This window comes from Dryas octopetala, chromosome 4 (assembly GCF_963921425.1).
Source record: "Dryas octopetala chromosome 4, drDryOcto1.1, whole genome shotgun sequence".
NCBI lineage: Eukaryota > Viridiplantae > Streptophyta > Magnoliopsida > Rosales > Rosaceae > Dryas > Dryas octopetala.
Window position 1 is genome coordinate 2665949 of NC_141369.1, and position 20680 is coordinate 2686628.

The 20680-nt window shown below is 35.2% G+C and overlaps 1 protein-coding gene, 2 long non-coding RNA genes and 1 other non-coding gene across 5 annotated transcripts; all 4 read right to left on the bottom strand.

Annotated features, from left to right (window-relative positions):
- Window positions 1-5867: 5867 nt before the first annotated feature.
- LOC147286168 (uncharacterized) lies at window positions 5868-6966 on the bottom strand. The gene is made up of 2 exons (XR_015121672.1): window positions 6728-6966; window positions 5868-6250 (listed from the first exon to the last, which is right to left on the bottom strand). It is a non-coding gene; the product is annotated as an uncharacterized LOC147286168 (long non-coding RNA).
- LOC147286169 (small nucleolar RNA Z122) lies at window positions 6109-6192 on the bottom strand. Its single transcript, XR_015122182.1, has one exon. It is a non-coding gene; the product is annotated as a small nucleolar RNA Z122 (small nucleolar RNA).
- A 1389-nt stretch (window positions 6967-8355) lies between the features above and the next one.
- Window positions 8356-8757, bottom strand: LOC147286170 (uncharacterized). The gene has a single exon (XM_086240690.1). The coding sequence runs from the start codon at window positions 8755-8757 to the stop codon at window positions 8356-8358; it is 402 nt and encodes a 133-aa protein (XP_086096816.1).
- A 3592-nt stretch (window positions 8758-12349) lies between these two features.
- On the bottom strand, window positions 12350-15394 carry LOC147286171 (uncharacterized). Of its 2 annotated transcripts, XR_015122076.1 has the most exons (4): window positions 15011-15394; window positions 14245-14299; window positions 12962-13030; window positions 12350-12842 (listed from the first exon to the last, which is right to left on the bottom strand). It is a non-coding gene; the product is annotated as an uncharacterized LOC147286171 (long non-coding RNA). The 2 variants fall into 2 exon arrangements; XR_015122075.1 differs by having other exon boundaries at window positions 12350-13030.
- Between the last annotated feature and the right edge of the window lie 5286 nt (window positions 15395-20680).

The window sequence follows — 20680 nt, forward strand, 5'->3', positions numbered from 1 at the left end:
TTTAAATTTTTCCCAGGCAAGAAGTGGTCGCGCCAATCACGTGGAGGCATTTACATTCACTTCCTTACTCGGACCTTGTAAGCGCCATTTTAATTTTGTAAAAAATTTCTTGTAATAGAATAGTGGCTCTAATAATCACACTTAAATTTTAAGATGGTTTTCTTGAAATTGTTGGGTCTGAAACCCTTTTTTGGTTGTGATAGAGGAGGTTGAAGTTCTTAGAAGTGTTTTTACAGGTTAATAAAATTTTGGATTAATTCATTTTCAGGGGAGGTTCTGCCGAATTTTCGGTAGGATTTTCCTTGATTTTAAATTCCCACATAACTCACTCCGAGATTTAGGGTGAAATCCGGGGGCAGTCCTGTCACGGGTATTTTGGATTGTCATATCAATCTTCAATTCTTCACCCCAATTTCTACCTAATTTTTTTATTTAATTTTTTACCTAATTTTCTTTGTACTTAATACATTTCACCTAATTTATGGAAAGAAAGTTAAGTAGAAATAAATTAGTTGAAAAGAAATTAAGTGGAAAGAAATAAGGTGGAAGAAAATAGGGTAGAAAAAAATAGAGTATTAACTTTTACTACCACAAAACACCTTACTTCAAGCTACAAATGGTTTTTAGTAACATCTTTTAATCTTCAAATAACTTTTTTAACCCTCAGCTCCTAAAATAAATATTTTTGACATTTTTAGCACGTGATAATTAAAAAGTGGCCTTCACATATATATATAGATATATATATATATATATACAATAATGCTCTAAATTTAATTAGCTAGCAAGTTAATATAAAGCTAATCACTCTGTTAGACCCACCGCACAATATAATCTCAAAATCCGATGTAACGACCAGAACTAAATTCTACTAGAAATTTAAGTTTTATTTTTTTATTTAACTATGATTTTAATAGATTTTTAAAGAATGTTCAATTGTGAGACCCCGTATTAATTAATTTTTATTTTAATTTATTATTTTTAATTAATTAGTCAATTTTAAAACGAAGGTAACCTGAAGGAAGTGATATGAATTTGGAAAAGAAAAAAAAAACCGTGCAGATAAGAGGAGTAAAATAATTTAATTTTATGGAGAGGAGTTGCACATTGATTGTGGAACAAGCTAATTTATATTTTAAAGGATAACTAAAACGTTTTTTCTTTTTCAAGGGTAAGAATGGAAATATGAAATTAAAATTAAAATTAAAATTTTTCAAGGGTAAGGATGGAAATATCAAATTAAAATTTTGATTGTATTGATGATTTAGTTTTATGAGCTGTTAAATGACACTTGCAGCATAAGAATATAGAAGGCAGAAGTAAAATTTTCTTTTACTACTGGTCAAAATTGTTTAAAAGAAAAAGAAAACATTAGGAAGGAATTACATAACGTGCAACCAAGGGGTAAAATTTCGGGAGAAAATTTTCGATGAAAATTTGGATAAAAATTTTTACGGAAATTTCTATTAAAATTTCGATTTCAATAAAATTAGACAAAAACGACGAAAATTGCTATTAAAATATGAAAATTTTGAATGAAACTTGATTATATGTTTATTCATATTAAGTACTACATTGATAAAAAAATATTAAAGAAATCAAATTATATAGTAAGTTTCATGTGATATAAAGTGAATATAATATATACTGAAGATAAATGTTGTTAAAAAAATGAGTCACTAATTAATAATTATATAAAAATAACCTTTTTTTAAGGAATATTTAATCATTTTTAATCCAATTATCCTTTAAACATATGTGGACAAATAAAAAAATAACATGTATTCTTATTTTCTAAACCCCTTAATCCAATGAAAAAACACAATCTAAATAGATTGTGAGATCCTAAAAAGTTGGTTTATAATTTATTTTGGAATAAATAATGATTTATTGATAATTATCTTGTTAATTTAGAGATATTAAAATTTTTTTAAAGAATTTTGAAAGCCAATAAATGAATTTGAAGTCATAAAAAAATAAGATTTATCGAAATGAGCTTACAAGATTTTATAGAACGTTTTTCCGACCTCGAAGTTAATTTTAGTGAATTATTTAGGACCTAATCAACTTTAAATCTTTTTTATTTTTTTTTCTTCTTTCCTTCCTTTTTCCTCCCTTGACTATGACTCTCTCTTTTCTTTCCTTCCTTTTCCTTTTCCTTTTTTTTTCTTTCTTTTCCTTTTCCTCTTGTGTTCTCTTCCTCTTCCCCTCTCATTTCTTTCTCCTAGGGTCCCAGCCCTAACCCACGCAGACCCATCTCCTCCCTCTCCCTTCCTTCTTCCTCGATCTCCTTCTCTTCCTCCTCTCCATCCCCGATCTCTTCTCTCTCTTCTTTCTCTTTAGTCTTCACCCTCTAACTCTCTTCGATCTGCCTCCTCTAGCTGGCGACGATGAGGGGATGGCTAGGAAATGTTCTGAAAATGAAAAAGAGGGCTGGGGGAAATTCGACAATCTCTCCAAAAAAAAAAAAAACTGGCTTTGAACGTTAGAAGACAGCGAAATTTCACCCAAAATTTTGGAAAAATTTTCCAAAATATTACCGAAAAAATTATGGAGTTCGAATAAAATCTCCCCCTCTCCAAAAAAAACAAAATTTTCCTCCTTGTGTGCAACTACTATATTCTATAAATAAATATATTCAGTAAATTTAAGTAGTTTTGCTGCATATCTACACCATCATGCATGCCATGCCAGCTTAATTTCAAACCAACTTCATTATCCCATTAACACATACTAATGTTTTACCATATATAAATTTTAGGTTAATAATATGTTATTTTGCTAACAATAAAATCAGATTTACTTTCTTAGGCCAGTGGTAATTTCTTAAGAAATTTATTAAGGATAAATTCAAAAAATTAAAAACTTCTAACTTTTGTGTTTTTCAAAACATTAAAGTTTGGAACAATGCTAGAGAGATCACATTTTGGTACCACATGTGTACCATCTCTCTCTTGAAACCCACTAATATATGTAGAACCCTATTAAAGAGGTGATACACATGTGGTACCCAGAATGTAGTCTCCTTAGCATTATTGTTAAGTGCAACCTTCAAGAGTTGGTGAATTTCCCATAGTACTAGAAAAAGGAAGTAAAAAAGGAAAATTAATGTAAAAACATTTCAGCTATAATAAATACAATTTTAATTAGTTTAAATATATAAAATTATTGGAATAAATTTTAAAAATAAATACTTTGTAACTAAACTTTAGCTATTTTAAAGATAGATCAACTAAAATTTCAGCTATTCATTTTAAAACTGAACCCTAACAATTGCAAAAAAGACAAAAGATTAGTCAAATATAGCTAAATGCAAGAGAAGATAGTATTAGACCATCTCCAAAGTTAAAATGTGAAAACTATATAATTTTAATTATTTTGTAATACTTATTTTTAAAAGTTTAATTTTAGGCTTAATTACAAAATGCATCCACTAATAGGGGGTATTTCAAATTCGTACATTAACTATAAAACATTTTAAATATATCAACCAACTATCAAAAACCTACAAATTAACATTTTTATTAAAATTTTCATCCAAAAAATGTTTAAGGGTCACGTGGACAATGCTGACGTAGCATTTGTTGTTGACATGGTATATTAGTAGGGGTAAAAAAAAAAATGTGGCTATCGAGTTTCGAATTGTTAACCACTAAGTTGAAACTAAAGTGCTCCACCACCTAAACTGACTTCACTATTTATTCATTTAGTGACATATAATATATTTATAAGGTTTCACTTACTATATTCTCGCAAATATATTAACCAACTATCAAAAACCTACAAATTAACATTTTTATTAAAATTTTCATCCAAAAAATGTTTAAGCGCCATGTAGACAATGTTGACGTGGCATTTATTGTTGACATTGTATACTAGTAGGGGTCAAAAAAAAAAATGTGGCTATATCGAGTTTTCGAACTGTTAACCACCAAGTTGAAACTAAAGTGCTCCACCAGCTAAACTGACTTCACTACTTATTCATTTAGTGACATATAATATATTTATAAGGTTTCACTTACTCTATTCTCGCAAATATAAGTAATTTTCTACTTAACCCTTGTCAAAATATAAATGATTGGACAAAATATAAGTATAGATGATTGGCCAATATAAGTACGCAAGAATAATCTTGCTATAGATGATTGGCCAAAAAAATATATATATGCTATATATGAAATAAAATATTAAAAAAATGGGGACTCAAAAACTATGAGAGCATTAGGAGAAAGATAGACTGGGAAAGTGAAACTAAAAAGCTAGTAAAGGTTAGGTATAAAACTACTTATATTTGCTGGAGTAAAGTAAGTAAAACCTTATAAATATATTAGATGTCACTAAATGAATAAGAAGTCAAGTTAATTCAGGTGGTGGAGCACTTTTCAACTCGGTGGTAAACAATTCAAAACTCAATGTAACCACATTCCTTATATTTTTTTTTGAAGAAAATAATGTCCAACCCTACCAGAAAATAAGATCTCATATCCTCAATCTGTCCTCCCGATCCCCTCTGTCCTCCCGATCTCCTCTCCCCGTGTCCCTCCTTGTCTCCTCTCTCAAACTTTGAGGGCCCCTTCTTAATTCTTGTTTTACTTAAAAAAAAAATTATTTTTTAAAAAAATCTGAGATAGAGGACAGAGAAGGACAAGGGGGGATTGAGGACACGAGATCTGAACCTCTACCAGCATATCATGTCAACAACAAATGTCACATTAACATTGTCCACGTGACACTTAACCGTTTTTTGGATAAAAATTTTAACGTAAGTGTTAACTTGTGAGTTTTTTTTATAGAGATCTGAACCTCTACCAGCATATCATGTCAACAACAAATGTCACGTTAACATTGTCCACGTGACACTTAACCGTTTTTTGGATAAAAATTTTAACGTAAGTGTTAACTTGTGAGTTTTTTATAGTTGGTGGATGTATTTGAAACATTTTATAGTTAAGTTAATAGACTAATTTGAAAAACCTTTATAGTTGGTGCATTTTGTAATTGAGCCTTAATTTTATTATTTAAAAATTATACCATTGTATTTCAACTTAATTGTATTTTCTTTTCCAACTATTTTTTTACACCTTATTTCCTTCCTCCTAACTTTCCACTAACTTTCTTTCCACAAATTAGGCAGACAGAAAATTAAATGAAAAAAATTAGGTGAAAAATTAATTGAAAAGTAGGTAGAAATAAAATTAAGTTGAAAGAAAATTTGGTGCAAGAAATTTAATAAAATAAAGGAAAAATATGAAACTCAAATTTAAATAATAAATCAAAATTACAAAATCCAAGAAATATTTGCAATGCAATAATTTAAAAAAAATAAAATTTATTAATTTTAATCTATAAGAGAATAGTACAAAATAATCAAAAAAACCATAGCTCATGACAGAGTACAATTTGAGCACTTTACAATGACAATGTCAATAATTGAAATATGGTGTCGATTTGGTACTATTAACATTGTGGCATTACAAATGGTTGAGTCTGACACCCACATTTGCGATGTTCTTAAGATTTACTTTGTAAATATGTTTTTTTGAAGAAAAAAATAGAATATTCATATCAACTAAAGTAAAGAATATTATTAGAATAATATTTTAAAAACAGCTACTTAATAACCAAATTTTAGCTATAAATAGCTAATAAGTTATTTTAGCTAGTTTTTTTAAAAACTCAACTCTAATAATGCTCTCTATGTTAAGAAAAGCCATGTCATTTCTAGTAATAGAATAGCTAACCCCAAATCATAATATTAATAAGGTGATAACTAACCTATTTAAGTAAATTTTTGTAACAAAATCAGTCATTAACTAGCAATGAGAGTTAGGTATATCGATTTAAGACTTATCTCCATACTATCAAGGTGTTAAAAAAAAGTTAAATTATCATCAATTTTCTCTCAAAGAAAAAAAAAAAATTTGCATACAACCATTCCCTACAAACTATGAGAACAAATTTTCTTTTACAGAAAAATCACATACACCTACTTAATAAAAATTTATCCAAATTCTCTAAATATTAAAACACTCCTATCCACATTGTGTTTATGAGGGTATCAAATCATCCAATAACCTCACAAATTACATTTTTTTAAACAATGACAATATTGGGATCAGACTGACGTGCAAAGATATTCAGCAGAGCAGAAGCCTCTGTAAAATCGTTTAAATCTCATCATCATTCCCCAAATTCAATTCAATCTTACGAGATTGTTGAATGCCTCATTGACATGTAAAACAATTAAACACTAATCGAATAAGTGGAATATGGAATCACACATCACAAATCAATAAGAAATAGATTAAAGAGAAACACCTGTTAATTAGAAATTAAAGAATAAGCAAAGAGAGAATGAGTGATTGCTCTCAGATTAGGGCCAAGGTTTTCAACACAAGAGAACATAAAAGGAGTCGGACAGACCCTCACACGATTTAATCAAAGAAAAAAGTCATGAGCTTCAAATGATTGGCAAACCCTTCTTCTCTTCCCTAAAAGCAGAGGGACATATAAAAACATATCAACCTTTGTTCTTAGAGAAAAGGGTCATTAGGAAAAGCCAAGAACAAGAAGCAACCGCCTTTGATCTATGAATTAATTCAGGAGAGGGCCCAACCCAACCCCCCAAAGTCTCGATTCGGTGTGGTTAAAGCAAATGAAATCATCATCGAGCATCAAGTGGTTGGTGGGTGTTCGTGTTTGGGAGCTGAGAAAATGTGGAACTTACGAGAAAAAGCCAGAACCCATTGGAGATATGAGAGTCTGCCAGTCCAGAAGTTCCTAACCCTTCGGGATTTGATTTCGCATCGTTTCGTAGTCTCTATGCCATTGATGAGCAGAGAGGTTCATAGTTAGATGCCTATTCCGATTCTCATTCGGCAGAATCAAAAATCACAACAATACAAACCATCGAGATTTTACGAAATCAAAATTAAAAGAAGAAAAAACTAATTTTGCTAAGAAATAAAAGAGATGGTGGCTGCAGAGTCGTTTGTGGTTGAGTTATATAGCAGCAGGAATATTTAGGGTTTGTAAAGGAATGTAATATAATGTCCGCAATGTTCTTCACAATTACAGATTTGCCACCCCATTTTACGAGTCAAGGCTGGGCCTGCTTCGGGGCCTGCATCCAATCGAGATCCAAAAATACCCTTTGGCCCAATTTATGGTTGAGTGATTTTAGAACACTCAATAATATTCTCGGGGCGACGTGACTATCGGTGTTGTTGGTGGTGGTGGTTCCAAGGCAAGCTTCTCTGGTTTGTTTGATGGCGGCGTGGATTCGGTCTTTAGGTCTAGGGTTTGCTTCGTGGTTTCTTTTTGGGCCTTTGCCTGTATTGTGTTTGTAAATTTGGTTTGTCCTTTGTTTGTGAAGTTTGTGGAATTGGGTCAGGTTGCCCTATTTCATTTCCAATCCCTTGCTTAGGCCATCCACAGCGGTGAGAGTGAGAGTGCATGATAGTAAGATATGGCCTGAAAAGTGAGTTTTTGGCTTGAAAAGTGATTTTTTGTGCTGAGAGTGAGAGTGAGAGTGAGAGTGATGAAGCTACAGTAGTGCTGAGAGTGAGAGTGAGAGTAATGTAATTGTATCTAATTAAATTAAGCCTAAGTTAGATTAAGTTATAGTTAAGTTATAATTTATAGCTTTAATATTTATAAAAATTATACCATTAGTTTTATTTTAAAGAGATCTTTAATATAAGGTCAATATTGAATATATTTGAATTTATAATTTTATTACCTAAAATATAAATTCTATATATATTTTGTCTCCACCAATACCTTTATTTTAATACCTTTATTTCATTTGACCAACATAAAGCAAGAAACAATATCTTTATTTCATTTCACCAACATAAAACAAGAAAATTTAAGACAAAAACAAACAAACACAAATAAACATAAACAAATAAAACAAAAAACAAACACAAACAAATACAAAACGACAGCCACAAACACAAACACACAATGGTATTGGAGACATCTTCAACATTTTGGCGTTCATCGCCGGCGTCGTGCTTGGCCACAACTTCCTTCTCGCGTCCAAAGGTGCTGGACCAAATCATTCTTCAGTTGCTGGTGGAGTGCTGTTGACCGTATCAATCTAACTCGGGAAAGCCGTTGCTCTAAAAGAATTGGCTGATAACTTTGGCCTCCATCATATGGTTCAGTGTCATACCGTGCCACAGCCCGGGAGATCCTTTCTTGAACGTGGTCAATGTCATCATCCGATTCATCGTCGTCGTTCTCTGGACGCTCGTCCTCAATGATCATGTTGTGTAAATTTATGCATGTCTTCATAATATAGCCCAGATCATTGGCTTTCCATCCTCTGGCGGGCTTTTTTAGAATCTCTCATCTAGCCCTCAGAATCCCGAACGCCCTCTCGACATCTTTCCGGTAGGACTCTTGATATCTTACAAATAGCTGACTTGCCTCTCCTACTGGATTTGTTATTGTTTGTATAAGCGTGGCCCATTTGGGGTAGATCCGCTCCAGTAGATAATACCCCATTGTGTAGTCATTGTCATTAACCTTATACTTGATCTGATGGTTTCGCATCTGCTCCTCATCATCAAAAAGGTGTGAGCCATCCAATACGTTGATGTCATTGTTGCTCCCTGGAAAATCAAAATTGGCATGCCAAATCCATGTGTCGTACCCGGCAACTGCCTCTAATATCACAGTTGGGGTGTGATAATGGCCTTGATATGCCCCTTGTTTTCCTACTGGGCAATTTTTCCATTTCCAATGCATGCAATCTAGACTCCCTAGCATACCTGGGAATCCTCTTTTTTTAGCCTTACACAATAACTCTTATGAACTTCTTGAATGACTCCAGCACTATGGTTTGGGCAATTTGGAAGCCCTCGTCTGGGGCATCAGCCGAGTACCCAGCGGAGAGCATTCTCATGACCGAAGTCAGCTTTTGCTCTGGCGTACAGCCCCATCTTCCAGCAGCGTCTTGTCTTTGTTGGAAGTAGTCATCTTTGTTGCACACATTTTGCATCATCTTTAGGAACAATGATTTCTTCATTCGATAGCGCCGTCAGAACATCTCTTCAGTATATCTTGCTCCAGGGTGCAAATAGTTGCTCATAATAAAACCATGGCCTAGTTGTCGGTTTCGAGGGATATATCGTCGTGGTTGGGATGTGCCTCCATGTATTGGCCTTCTTTGACTTCGTTGTGTATATCGTCGGTAAGCAGCCATGGTACATGCCGTTATATTTGCGAGCTGGTCATCGTACATGTCTAGTTGTGCCTGAAACATCTCTTCATCTGAATCATAATCGTTGGGGGTAGACATCCTGAAGTAGAGTGTAAACGAATTTTCTGCGATTACTAAACAAGGTGAATTGGCGAAGGCACTACATGGTGAAATTTATAGACTAGGTGCGATAATGTAAACAAATCAGAATCTTATCATCTTGGACAGTTAAACGAATCAAAATCTTATCATCTTGGAAAGTTAAACGAATCAGAATTTTATCATCAGTCATAATAGGCTATCTTATCATCTTGGAAAAGTAAAGGAATCCGAGACATATTTAATAAAAGGGTATTTTATTTTAATTCATAATAAAATGCATACATAAAGTACACAACTAACATAGTTGGAAAAACAATGACACATCAGTCATATTGTGAAAAGTCAGTGTTGGGGAAGTACCCTCCCGAGTTTGACTTGCCCTGATTGGCCTAGTTAGCAGCACTTGCATTCCACCTCGCCAAAATTTCACGTGGTCGTGCCTCCCAAAACACTCGTTGTTCTCCATGCATGGTGGTGAGGTCTTTGCCCATGACTTCATAATCTTGTTGCTTTTGTTTAAAATCGATGTGCTCTTTGATCAATCGGTCGCGTGAAGCAGCTATGTCCTTCTGCCCTTGGCAAAGAAACCTGATACTATCGGCAAGGTCATCATCGTTAGTATCAACTTGTTTGGCCCTCTTGGAGTTGTTTCTGGTAGGTGGCCTCGGGCGACTACTGCTAAGTGGTTGAAAGGTCGGGGCATCCTCATCCGCTCTCAATTGAACCGCTTCAGCTTCTGTATCTTCTTCAGTGGGGGTGTCGGATTGTGCACGTTGCCACTTCACAAAGTGTTGCATCTTAGCAAAACAATGGTGCCAAGCAAAAGGACGGTTTCTCGAGTTTGTTGCTTGGTATCGTGTGTTGGCAAAGTTCACCTAGTAATATGAAAACAAATTAATGAATTATAAATGGTACACACATATGTGAATTAACTAGCAAAAAAAAGTATACACAATTTGAAATATAGTACACACATATTGATCAAACATAAATATGTGAATTTAATTATCAAATATATTTGAGTTTAACTAGCAAAAATAAAGTACACACAATTTGAAATATAGTACACACATATTGATCAATCATAAATATGTGAATTTAATTATCAAATATATTTGAGTTTAACTAGCAAAAATAAAGTACACACAATTTGAAATAGAATACACACATATTGATCAATCATAAGTACACACAACTTGAAATATAGTACACACATATTGATCAATCATAAATATGTGAATTTAATTATCAAATATATTTGAGTTTAACTAGCAAAAATAAAGTACACACAATTTGAAATAGAATACACACATATTGATCAACGAAAATATGTGAATTTAATTAACAAAAATATTTGAGTTTAATCAACAAAACTCACCGTATCAATTTGATTTTGCTCGCTAGTGCGTGATCATTCGACCACCAAGATACATTTATGATATTTCGAGGTGGCTTGTCCTATTTTCTTGAAGTGAGCCATGACTGCCCCAATTTGTCGCCCATTCCTCACGGCAAGAGGATATCTCTGAATAAATTGATTGTACACTTTATTCCAAAATTTCATGTTTCTTTGATTGGATCCGATTTCACAATCTTCCGAATTTTCTATCCAAGCTTCAACAAGTGCTACCTCTTCTTCATTGGACCAATTCTTTCTCTTGGCATTTTCCATGATTGAAAAAAAAAAAAAGAATTTTCTAGGAAAAGTAAGGTGATTTGAATAGATTGATAAAATGAATGAATTGAATAGATAGATGTGTGAAAAAATGAGGTGTGAATGCTTAATTTATAGCAAAAGTGATGAAATAGCCGTTATAAATTTTTTAGAATTTTTAAATATTTTTTCGATTTTTTTTTTTGTATTTTTTTTTGTATTTTTAATTGCATTATAACGGTCAATTAATTGTAGCCGTTGATCTCCAACGGATAAACTCATCTGAGCCTCCAGACGCTGCCACGTGTTGCTGGCTAGGATTTTATTTTTTATTTTTAAATTGAAACCAGGCTTTATTGGTGACCGTTGATCTGCAACGGACAGAAGATCGTGGCCACCCGTGTGTGTCAAGTGCGCGTCTTGGCGAGTGGCAGACAACTGCTGTGGTGAACAGTGGATTGTCGGCCACTTTTTTTCATCCCTTCGCATGTACTGATTTGCCCCTGGCTTCTGTCAAAATTCTGGACTCAGCTTCAGCTTTTTGAATTTCTCAAAAGCCCTTAATTGTCTTTTCGCATGCTGGTGGGGCCCACTTAAATAAAAACTCACACACTCACTCTCAGCCGGACCCTCTCCTCGCCCTCAACTCAAGCTCTCACTCACCCTCACTCTCATTACTCTGGCTTACTGTAGACAAACTGAGAGTTTCCTCCCACTCCCACTCCCACTCCCACTCTCACTCTCAAGCTCAAGCTCACCACTGTGGAAGGCCTTATGGACTTTCCATGTCTTGTTGTTTTCTGTTTGTCTTTATTAAAGCTTTTCTTGACCAAAATAATAATATTCTCTAGAGAGCTCATTTCTCAAAGGCTTATTTGTATTTTTACACCCATAGTTTCAATCGGTTTTCACTTTATCATCCAGATGTTTATTTGTCTCACTTTATCATTTACAACTATTCACAGTGTTCACTAAACCTTTTTTTCATTCATTTCATCACCCACACCTACAAAATTGCTAACGTGGTAGTATTATTTTGGATTTTTCACCCAATTTTGACCACAGACACTCACCCAACCACATGCCATGGGAAAATTTAACTTTTAATCTATGTGGTGTCACACTCCGAACCCCAGGTATGCAAAAAAGGTACTCTTCTTGAATTTCCCGAGAAATTAATATCAATAAACCAGTGTTAATCCTCCAAGTCACTCAAGAAAGGTTGAGCCTTTTTAATTTAAATACATTGGGTTAGATCAGAGTGCTCATTACACAACATGATCTTTAAGGAAATAATAAAACTAAAATAAATACATAGATATAAATGAACCAACCCGCTAGGGTAGAATAGTTAAATCAACACCCTATAAAAAGGAGAATTACCAAAGTATAAGTAAGAGCCACATAAGTTTACAAAATGATTAAACTAAAATATTATTGTTCAAAATAGATTCCCAATGGAAAACACTCATGGGAAAGCAAGAACTGCTGCAAAGCAGAAGACATGAATACAGAGACCTTGAGACACCAGACAAAAGAATTCAAGCTACGCGCCCCTCAATTGATATCTTCTCCAAGAAACAAATCTGCATAAGTAAGAGAAAACAAAACAAAACCAAAAAAATAGGAGGTAAGCGTCACATACGATAGCTTCCCTCAGGGGACCCTGCTAAGTTTGAAAACCTGACAGGACCGCCCCTGGATTCCACCCTGAATCACATAGAGGTCCTGTGGAAATCCAAAATCAAGGAAAAACCTACCAAAAATTCAGTAGAACCTCCCCTGAAAATGGACTAACCCAAAATTTATTAACCTGTAAAAGCACTTCTAAAAACACCAGCCGCCTCTACTACAACCAAAAAGAGGTCTCAAACCCTACAAATACAAAATAAATACCATCTTAAAATTGAAGTATGGTTAGCAGAGCCACTACTCTTATTACAACAATTTTTATAGTTAAAAAAAGGAACTTCCAAAATGGAAGCGATGCCTACAAGATCTGAGTAGAGGAAATGGACGCTATGCCTCGACGTGATTGACGCGACCTCCACCACTGCTATTGTCTGGGGGGACAATTTAAGACAAAACAAGAAACACTGTGAGATAAACTCAGTGAGTGGAGAATTTAATGGAAATGAAATCAAATGTTAAATATCTTTTCAGAAAACTCTTTATAACCACGTTTAACTCTAAGACCTCACGTCACTCTTTGAAATCCCCTAGTTTTAAAACTATTTACAAGCTTTAAGAGTGTTATAAAACTAATGGAACTCAAGGAAAAGATAAATCAAAACACATTTCTCAATAGCCAACCATCTAAATTAACAATGTCATAAAAATATTAAAATCGAAATCTTTATAAAACTCGAAAGGTATTTCTCAATTAAAATCCATATTTAAGCTCTTGAAGATAACAATTTAATTTCCACCATGCTTATTCCCTGAAAAACCTGGCCATACACCTGTGCGGAATTCCTGAATCGCATAAGCATGCAATATCCTGGCTATACATACGAGTGAAGTAAAATCCATACACGTGCAGGCAATCCTGGTCATACGTGCACACAAAGCAGATCCTAAAGGGCGAAGCATCTCGACACACGGCCCAAAGCCTATATATGTGTCGTGATGGGTCCCAAAGACCTATCCAATCTGATTACCTAGAGGGTACTGCAAAAGGGTGGTTTGAAAACCATCTCCCATAACTAAATCATAAAATCATTTTCTCGTCGCAAGAATATATTATTGAAACCTTCCTACAAACCTTAAATCAATACGTCAAAGTGTATTATTTCAAATAAATTTAGTATACATAAAACCATTTACAATATCTCAAAGCCACGCAAAATATTTTCTTGAAAATGAAATATCAACTATGAAATTATAACACATTTTGCTATCAACTCAAGACTTACTCAAAACTTTGAAATCGATTTATTTTAAATAAATTCTTGTATAAATCACGTTTGAAATCGTACATCTCTCACGACTCTTAAAAACCAAGTTAATTCATCAATCTCGAATGAAAAATCATTTAATAAGGCTTAAAGTAAGAACATTAATCAACTAATGGAAATGTAAACTTTGAAAATCATAATAGTTTATAACAAGTCCATTCCCAAAATATTTTAACTTAATCCATACTCAAATAAATCAAGAAAGAATTAATATATCCATACTCACAATTCATTATTTCTCAATTAAAACTCGGGATAAGCAAATAAATTCAATGTACCATAGAGTAAACAAAATGTTTTTAAAACAAAAGTCCACTCACAGACATAGCCTAGCTTCGATCCTCCGCCAGATCGTCACGAGCCATGGTCGTTTCGCTTATAAAATAAACAATAAAATAAGAAGTTAGTCTCAACTCCAAGATGTTAAATTTGTATGTGTGTGTTATACCTAACGTCCCACCCAACTTTCGTTTCTACACAACGGTTTACAATTTACACAAGTTGACCAATAACAACTCCACAACCCCCCCTAAAGCTTCCCGGCTCACTAACCATAAACAACATAACCTAGATTGATAACCCACTCAACAAAGTAATCCTAAATACTCCTAAAATCATGGAATATCAGTGGGGGTTCGAAATCACAAAGGTTGCCGCCCAAGGTGGCTGTTTCAAGCCCAAAATTAACCAAAATACAAAAATTTCTCAAATCTCCTCATTCATTCAAATCTAGTATCAAATTTTATTGGTTTCCTAAAGATGGGATTGTCCAAAACCACACCAAAATTACCACAAGACTCAGCCAAACCTCAGCAGACCCAAAATGGGTTCCACCCTTGAATCAAACTTCCCAACACTCAAATTCCTTCAAATTTATTCTAAATTTTTTTTTGTTCTAAACAACAAATGAGGTTCTTAGGGATGAAATTTTTCTAAGAAAACAACAATAATAGTCTCAAACTCTAAGATTCAAAGGGAATCCGAAATGGCCTTAAACCCCAATATTCAAACTTCACCCAAAATCTCAAAATTTCACCACCAAAACATGAGAGGTTGAAAGCCCATTAAGAAGGAAGGAAAACTCACCCTAACCCTTGAAGATAGGAAGTGGGATTGGCCGGAGATTTGAAGGAGAATGGTCAGCATTTTCTGTGGGAATTTTCTGAGCATGGGTCGTGGAGGAGGGGGCTGGGTTGGCTAGAGGAGTAGCTGAGGGAGGTGGTCGACATTGGGGGAGGCTCGCCGGAGGTCTCATGTGGCTGGAAAGGGCGGCGGCAGGTGGTGGCGGCAGATGGGCTTCCTCTGGCCTTATTCGCTCGCGTGTGTGGGTTGGGCTGCAAGGGTGGTGACTGGGAGGTGGTGGTCGGCGCGGTGGGGTCACTCCGGTGACGCTGGGTTGGTGGGTGGTAGTCGGCGGTGAGAGTGGTGGTGCTGGCTAGGTGTGCAGGGGTGGGTTGCGAGGGGAGAGAGTGTGCGGGGAGAAGAGATAAAATGAAGGGAGAGAAAAATGAAGAGAGAGAGAGAGTGAGAAAGAAAAAGAGATCTGAAAATTTTAAAAAAATTTGGGCCTTTCTAGAAACACCCTACAATGAAAAAGTCTAAAATACCCTCTACTTCAAACGTCCATAACTCTTGATCCGAAACTCCGATGGTCGCACAGTTCGCATATATGAGTTTGTGGTTTCAACACTTATCCGACGAGACCAAATTCACACCCAATAGATTAAAAAGTCAAAATTGGGTCAACTAACCCTTTACTTAAAATCCTAAAATTCCCCTTCATGAAAATTTAAATAAAAATCCACAATAAAACTTAAAATTAAACTTCAAAGGGTCACATTGGGGTCGGGGCGTTACAACCTCCCCCCGTTAAGAAAATTTTGTCCTCAAAATTTGTACCTTCCATTCGAAAAGATGCGGGTACTGAGCTCATAATTGCTCCTCCGGTTCCTACGTCGCCTCTTCCACATTGTGGTTTCTCCATAAAACTTTCACCAGGGGAATGATCTTTGTACGAAGTATCTGATCTCTACGATTCAAAATCTCAACGGGCTGCTTCTCATAAGACAAATCCTCTCTCAACTCAATGGGCTGGGTTTCCAAAATATGAGAAGGATCTGGTTGATACTTATGCAACATAGATACATGGAACACATCGTGGCCGTAGGTAAAGCAAGTCTATAAGCAACTGGACCAATTCGCTCTATAATCTCATAAGGTCCAATGAAACGAGGATTTAACTTCCTGCGCTTTCCAAAACGCACTACACCCTTCCAGGGTGATAACTATAGGAAAACTCGATCACCCACCTCAAACTCAAGATCCTTCAAAGAATTTAGGCCGGCGGCTTCCACCGCCGATTTCAGCCATTTCTGGCGAGAATTGGCCGTCGACCCAGGTATAAAGGTTGATCCTCTTGACGTCTCCTTCGTGCTAGAGTAATTTGTTTTCGTTAATTTTGAGTTTTGAAATTTGCGTAGGTTGACCACCACGGACCACCGCAGGTCCCGCCGTGTTTGGTCGTACCGATGGATGGAATTATTGATTTTTGGCGTCTGGCCAGTCACCCGAAGCTTGTGGTGAGTTTTCGGTGATTTTTGTGTGATGTTTGGGGCGGGGCAGCCACCGTGTGTGATGGCGGCCGCCAGTTTCGGTCGTTCAGTGGCCCAATTGTGTTTCTGAATTGTATTTATTTGATTGTCTGGTCTTAACAGGTACACGAGCTCAGGAAATCTTATTCTCGATGCCGTTATGCTGTCGGATTGGAGATCCAAGCAAAAGAGCGAAGAAGGACATTTCGGTCTTTTTCGCGTGGTTAGACTGTGAGTGAAATTAGATAGTCTGTTTTGTTGCTTTGTGTGCTTGCGTGCATATGTTTGCTAGGATTTGGTTTGGCTAGGACTTGGAAATGTCTAGGCTTGAATCTTAAGAATGGAAGTGATGGTAATTATGCTTTGAGGTTATTAAATTTAAGACGGGAATGATTTGAGGTTGAGGTTAATAGTTGATGATTAGGCAATTGAATTACAGAATGATTATTATTATTTATGGTGGATTTATGATGTAAACTTGAGGAATTATATTTGTCTTGATGCTTGGATGAGATTGTTGATGAAATTATTATGCGATTTGAGTAATTATGGGTTTTATTGTGGATTATTTTTGAGCATGGAAATTGAAGGATTATTTTAGGATTATTGTTTAAGTCATTTCACTCATACGAGCTCTAGTGAGCTTACCGGGTTGTTTGTTTGAATGACCCGGTGTACCATGAATATGGTGTAGTGTGGTTGTTGGTGTTTTGCAGGTTAAGCAGGCTGAGGAGGCAGTGAGGAGAAGTCGAGGTAGTGGGACTCATCGAGATTTATTTAATTGTTTTTACACAATGTTTTCATTTAAATGTTTTTGGTAAAATTGTTTTTAGTTATATTTATGTGCATGGCTGAAAAGAAAAGAGAAAACAAGTTTAAAAGTTTGATGTTCAGTATTTTTATGGGCCTGAGGTTCGGGGCGTTACATGGTCTTCATCAGTGAGATTATTTCGAAATTGCTTGTTGTCTCCTTCTGATTGTAATTGTTTCTCTAATTGTGCAGTAAGTTTCTTAAAAGATTATTGTGTCTATGTGCTCATGTTAAGTGGGTCCATAGGGGCTGTTAAGAATCTTTTCTCTATTATAAATACTAATTAATATTATCTTCTTATCCTATAAGCATAAGCTTGGGATGTGTATCATCGAAATTATCAATTTGGACAAGTTGTCCTCCTCAAAATCTCTAGATATGTTCAATCTTTGGTGTCCACCTGTATGCTGCTACATTAGTGACAAAATATTTGTTCTTGTTAAAAACTACTATGTTTTATGCTACGTTATGAACTTTCTTTAAAACCCATTTAAGGGGAATGCTGAGGAAATCAATGCAAAGATCATGCCACTTTTCTAAATGTATTTATGCTAAGTACTGAAACTTATGAGAGAACTGCTGCAGATGACTGTTGCGATTAACATATTAACTGACTAAGATAACCAAAATCAATGAGTAGCTTAGGAGTAACTTTGACTACTTCTTGCTTCACGTTATGCCTGTAGTTGAAATGCCAAAGCTCATTGTTGGAGTAACTTTTACGCGTTTACACTCACAAAAAGGATCCGTGTGTTGACCATAGGGTTGCCGCTAGATCCAATTCAGTTTTTAATCCTATTTTCAGCCAATTTTAGAGCCTTTCCATTTAATCCTAGCTTTTCTCCCCCAATATCCTAACCCTTCATTTGGACCCTCCATTCCTATAAATACAAGGCCACCCCCTCCCATTTCATTTTCACTACCAAACTAATTTTTGCGAGCCTCTCTCTCTCTAAAACTCTCTTAGTTTTTTTCTCACTCTAGAAATATTTCTTTTCTAGGACATACCACAATTAGAAATTTATCAATTAACTAATAGTGGTAGAACTTGATGCCTTAGTTCTCTTTTAATTGCTTGTTAGCTTGCATGCTTAGTTTATTTTTTTCAAATCACAATCCATTTTCTTCAACTAGGTTAGATTTAAATTAATTTGGGAAACATTTATAAACAAGACACATACTTTGATGGTTGTTTCATTTCAAGATATTAATTTTGATTCATGTTAATGAATGACACATACTTTTATTTTATGTTAATTAAAGACAATTTTTTATCTCAACTTTGACCCGACATTAGATCCATCAAAACTCCACCAAATCCAGCAAACTTATAATTGGTTTAAAGCTATGCATCTCCTATTTACAACCATATAAAGATCATTCAAATCAAACATCTACAACTCCAGATAATTGGCCCAAAAGTAGGGTACCCGAAACTGTTCAATTGAACCTCTAGGGAAAAATTTGAAAAATCAGACAGTTTCGGGTACCTTACTTTGGGGTCGATTATTTAGAGTTGTAGAGATCCGATTTAGGTGATCTTTATATGGTTGTAAAGAGGAGATGTATATCTTTAAACCTACTATAATTTTTTTGAGTTTGGTGAAGTTTTGATGGGTCCAACGTCAGACAAAAGTTGAGATAAAAATTGAAAAAAAAAACATGGTCCTTAATTGACACAAAATGAAAGTATGTGTCCTTCATTAACACAAAACAAAATTAATGTCATGAAATGAAACAACTATCAAAATATGTGTCATCTTTGTAAATTTTTCCCAATTAATTTTGATTTAATTAGTTATTTTCATCTTTTAAACTATCCATGTGGGTTTGACCTCATGCTTATTAGTCTATATTTCAATAAACTCGTACACTTGCGAGAAATAAATATTTTATGAAAAAAATCAAATATCTTATAGAAGAAGTCTTTGCTAATATTCAAAACACACTGTTTGTGGATAAATCCACATGGATTCAACAACCAACCACACACTTCCACGTGGCCTGATAGATCCCATTTGCCACTTTGACCTCTCAGCAGTCGACTTGGTCAAACCCACCATCCACGTCATCATGCCAGTTCGACAATACATGATATCGGATTCAACATCATAGCTCGTCTTGTACCACCTAATTCGAGCTGAGCTCATCTTGACTGGTATTTATCGTTGACTCGAAGGACCGTTCTTGACTATTGTGCGAATGGCTCAGATTGACATACTATTCCACCAATCTAATCTTCCCAAGAAGACCATTTCACACTTGAGAGGATTAATGGTTACATGTTCAGCTCGGCTCGGTCTCTTTGCTCCACCGCTGTTCTAGAAACTCCAGCTAATGTGAACCGCCTCACTCAAGTGCACTTGATGTGACATGCTATACAGCCTTGCAACCTAGCTCCAATTGTCACTATTAGAACATCCCATCATACCAAGCCATGCTTGCATTCAATGCAACATTGAATGCAAGGGGACTTGGCAGCTATGCATGCTACTGTTCCAAGACAGTGACGTGGCCTCTTCTCCAACGTTCATCCTCATGCAGGTAACTTATCCCTTACTTCTTCCTTGTCTATATAAGCCACCTTATATGCATAAAAGAGGGGTTCACAAAAGCCTAAACAAACACACACCCATTTGAGAGAATAACCCATAACATATTTTCTTTGTTCTTCCTATTTCTCTCAAGTTCATCATTTGTTCTTGTTTGTTCTTACTCAACCACCTCCTCTCGCTCTTCACTAACTTAATCATCGAAGCGTAGTTGGCTGGTACCACACCGGTGCTACTTCTTTTGATTCTTGTTTATTCATGTCATCTTCATTAGAGATCATCAGCAAGTTAGCTCATCATCACCCTTGTTCACCCTCCAAGAAGGTTGAATCATCACCCACATCATTCACCTTAAGTTGTTGCATCATCGAGCATATTTTTGCATCAACACACACCATTGATTTTGATAAGAAGAATAAGGTTTATAACAAATTTATTGAAATTCAAGCTAAGAATGATGGCCCAATATATTACTCATAAGGAGCATACTGTTTTTCACTTTTTCTGATGGTTTGGCTTTGAAAGTATATTTTTTGTGTGGCCTAGAAATAGGTCATTCAAGATCTCCAAACTGTTGTCGAAGCTCTAGCTTTAGGCCACAATATGACCCTTGGACCAATGGTTCTAGCTTATCTTTATCGAGGCCTCTACAACATGGTTCATCCTAAACCCTTGGACTATCACCCTTCTGGGCCAATTTGGCTTTTTCAAACATGGTTGCAGGTTTTTTTTCACAATTGAGGCAGGCATATCCCCCTTTTTTCATACGATTCTCTCCTTGAGGATACATTGCTACGATGAC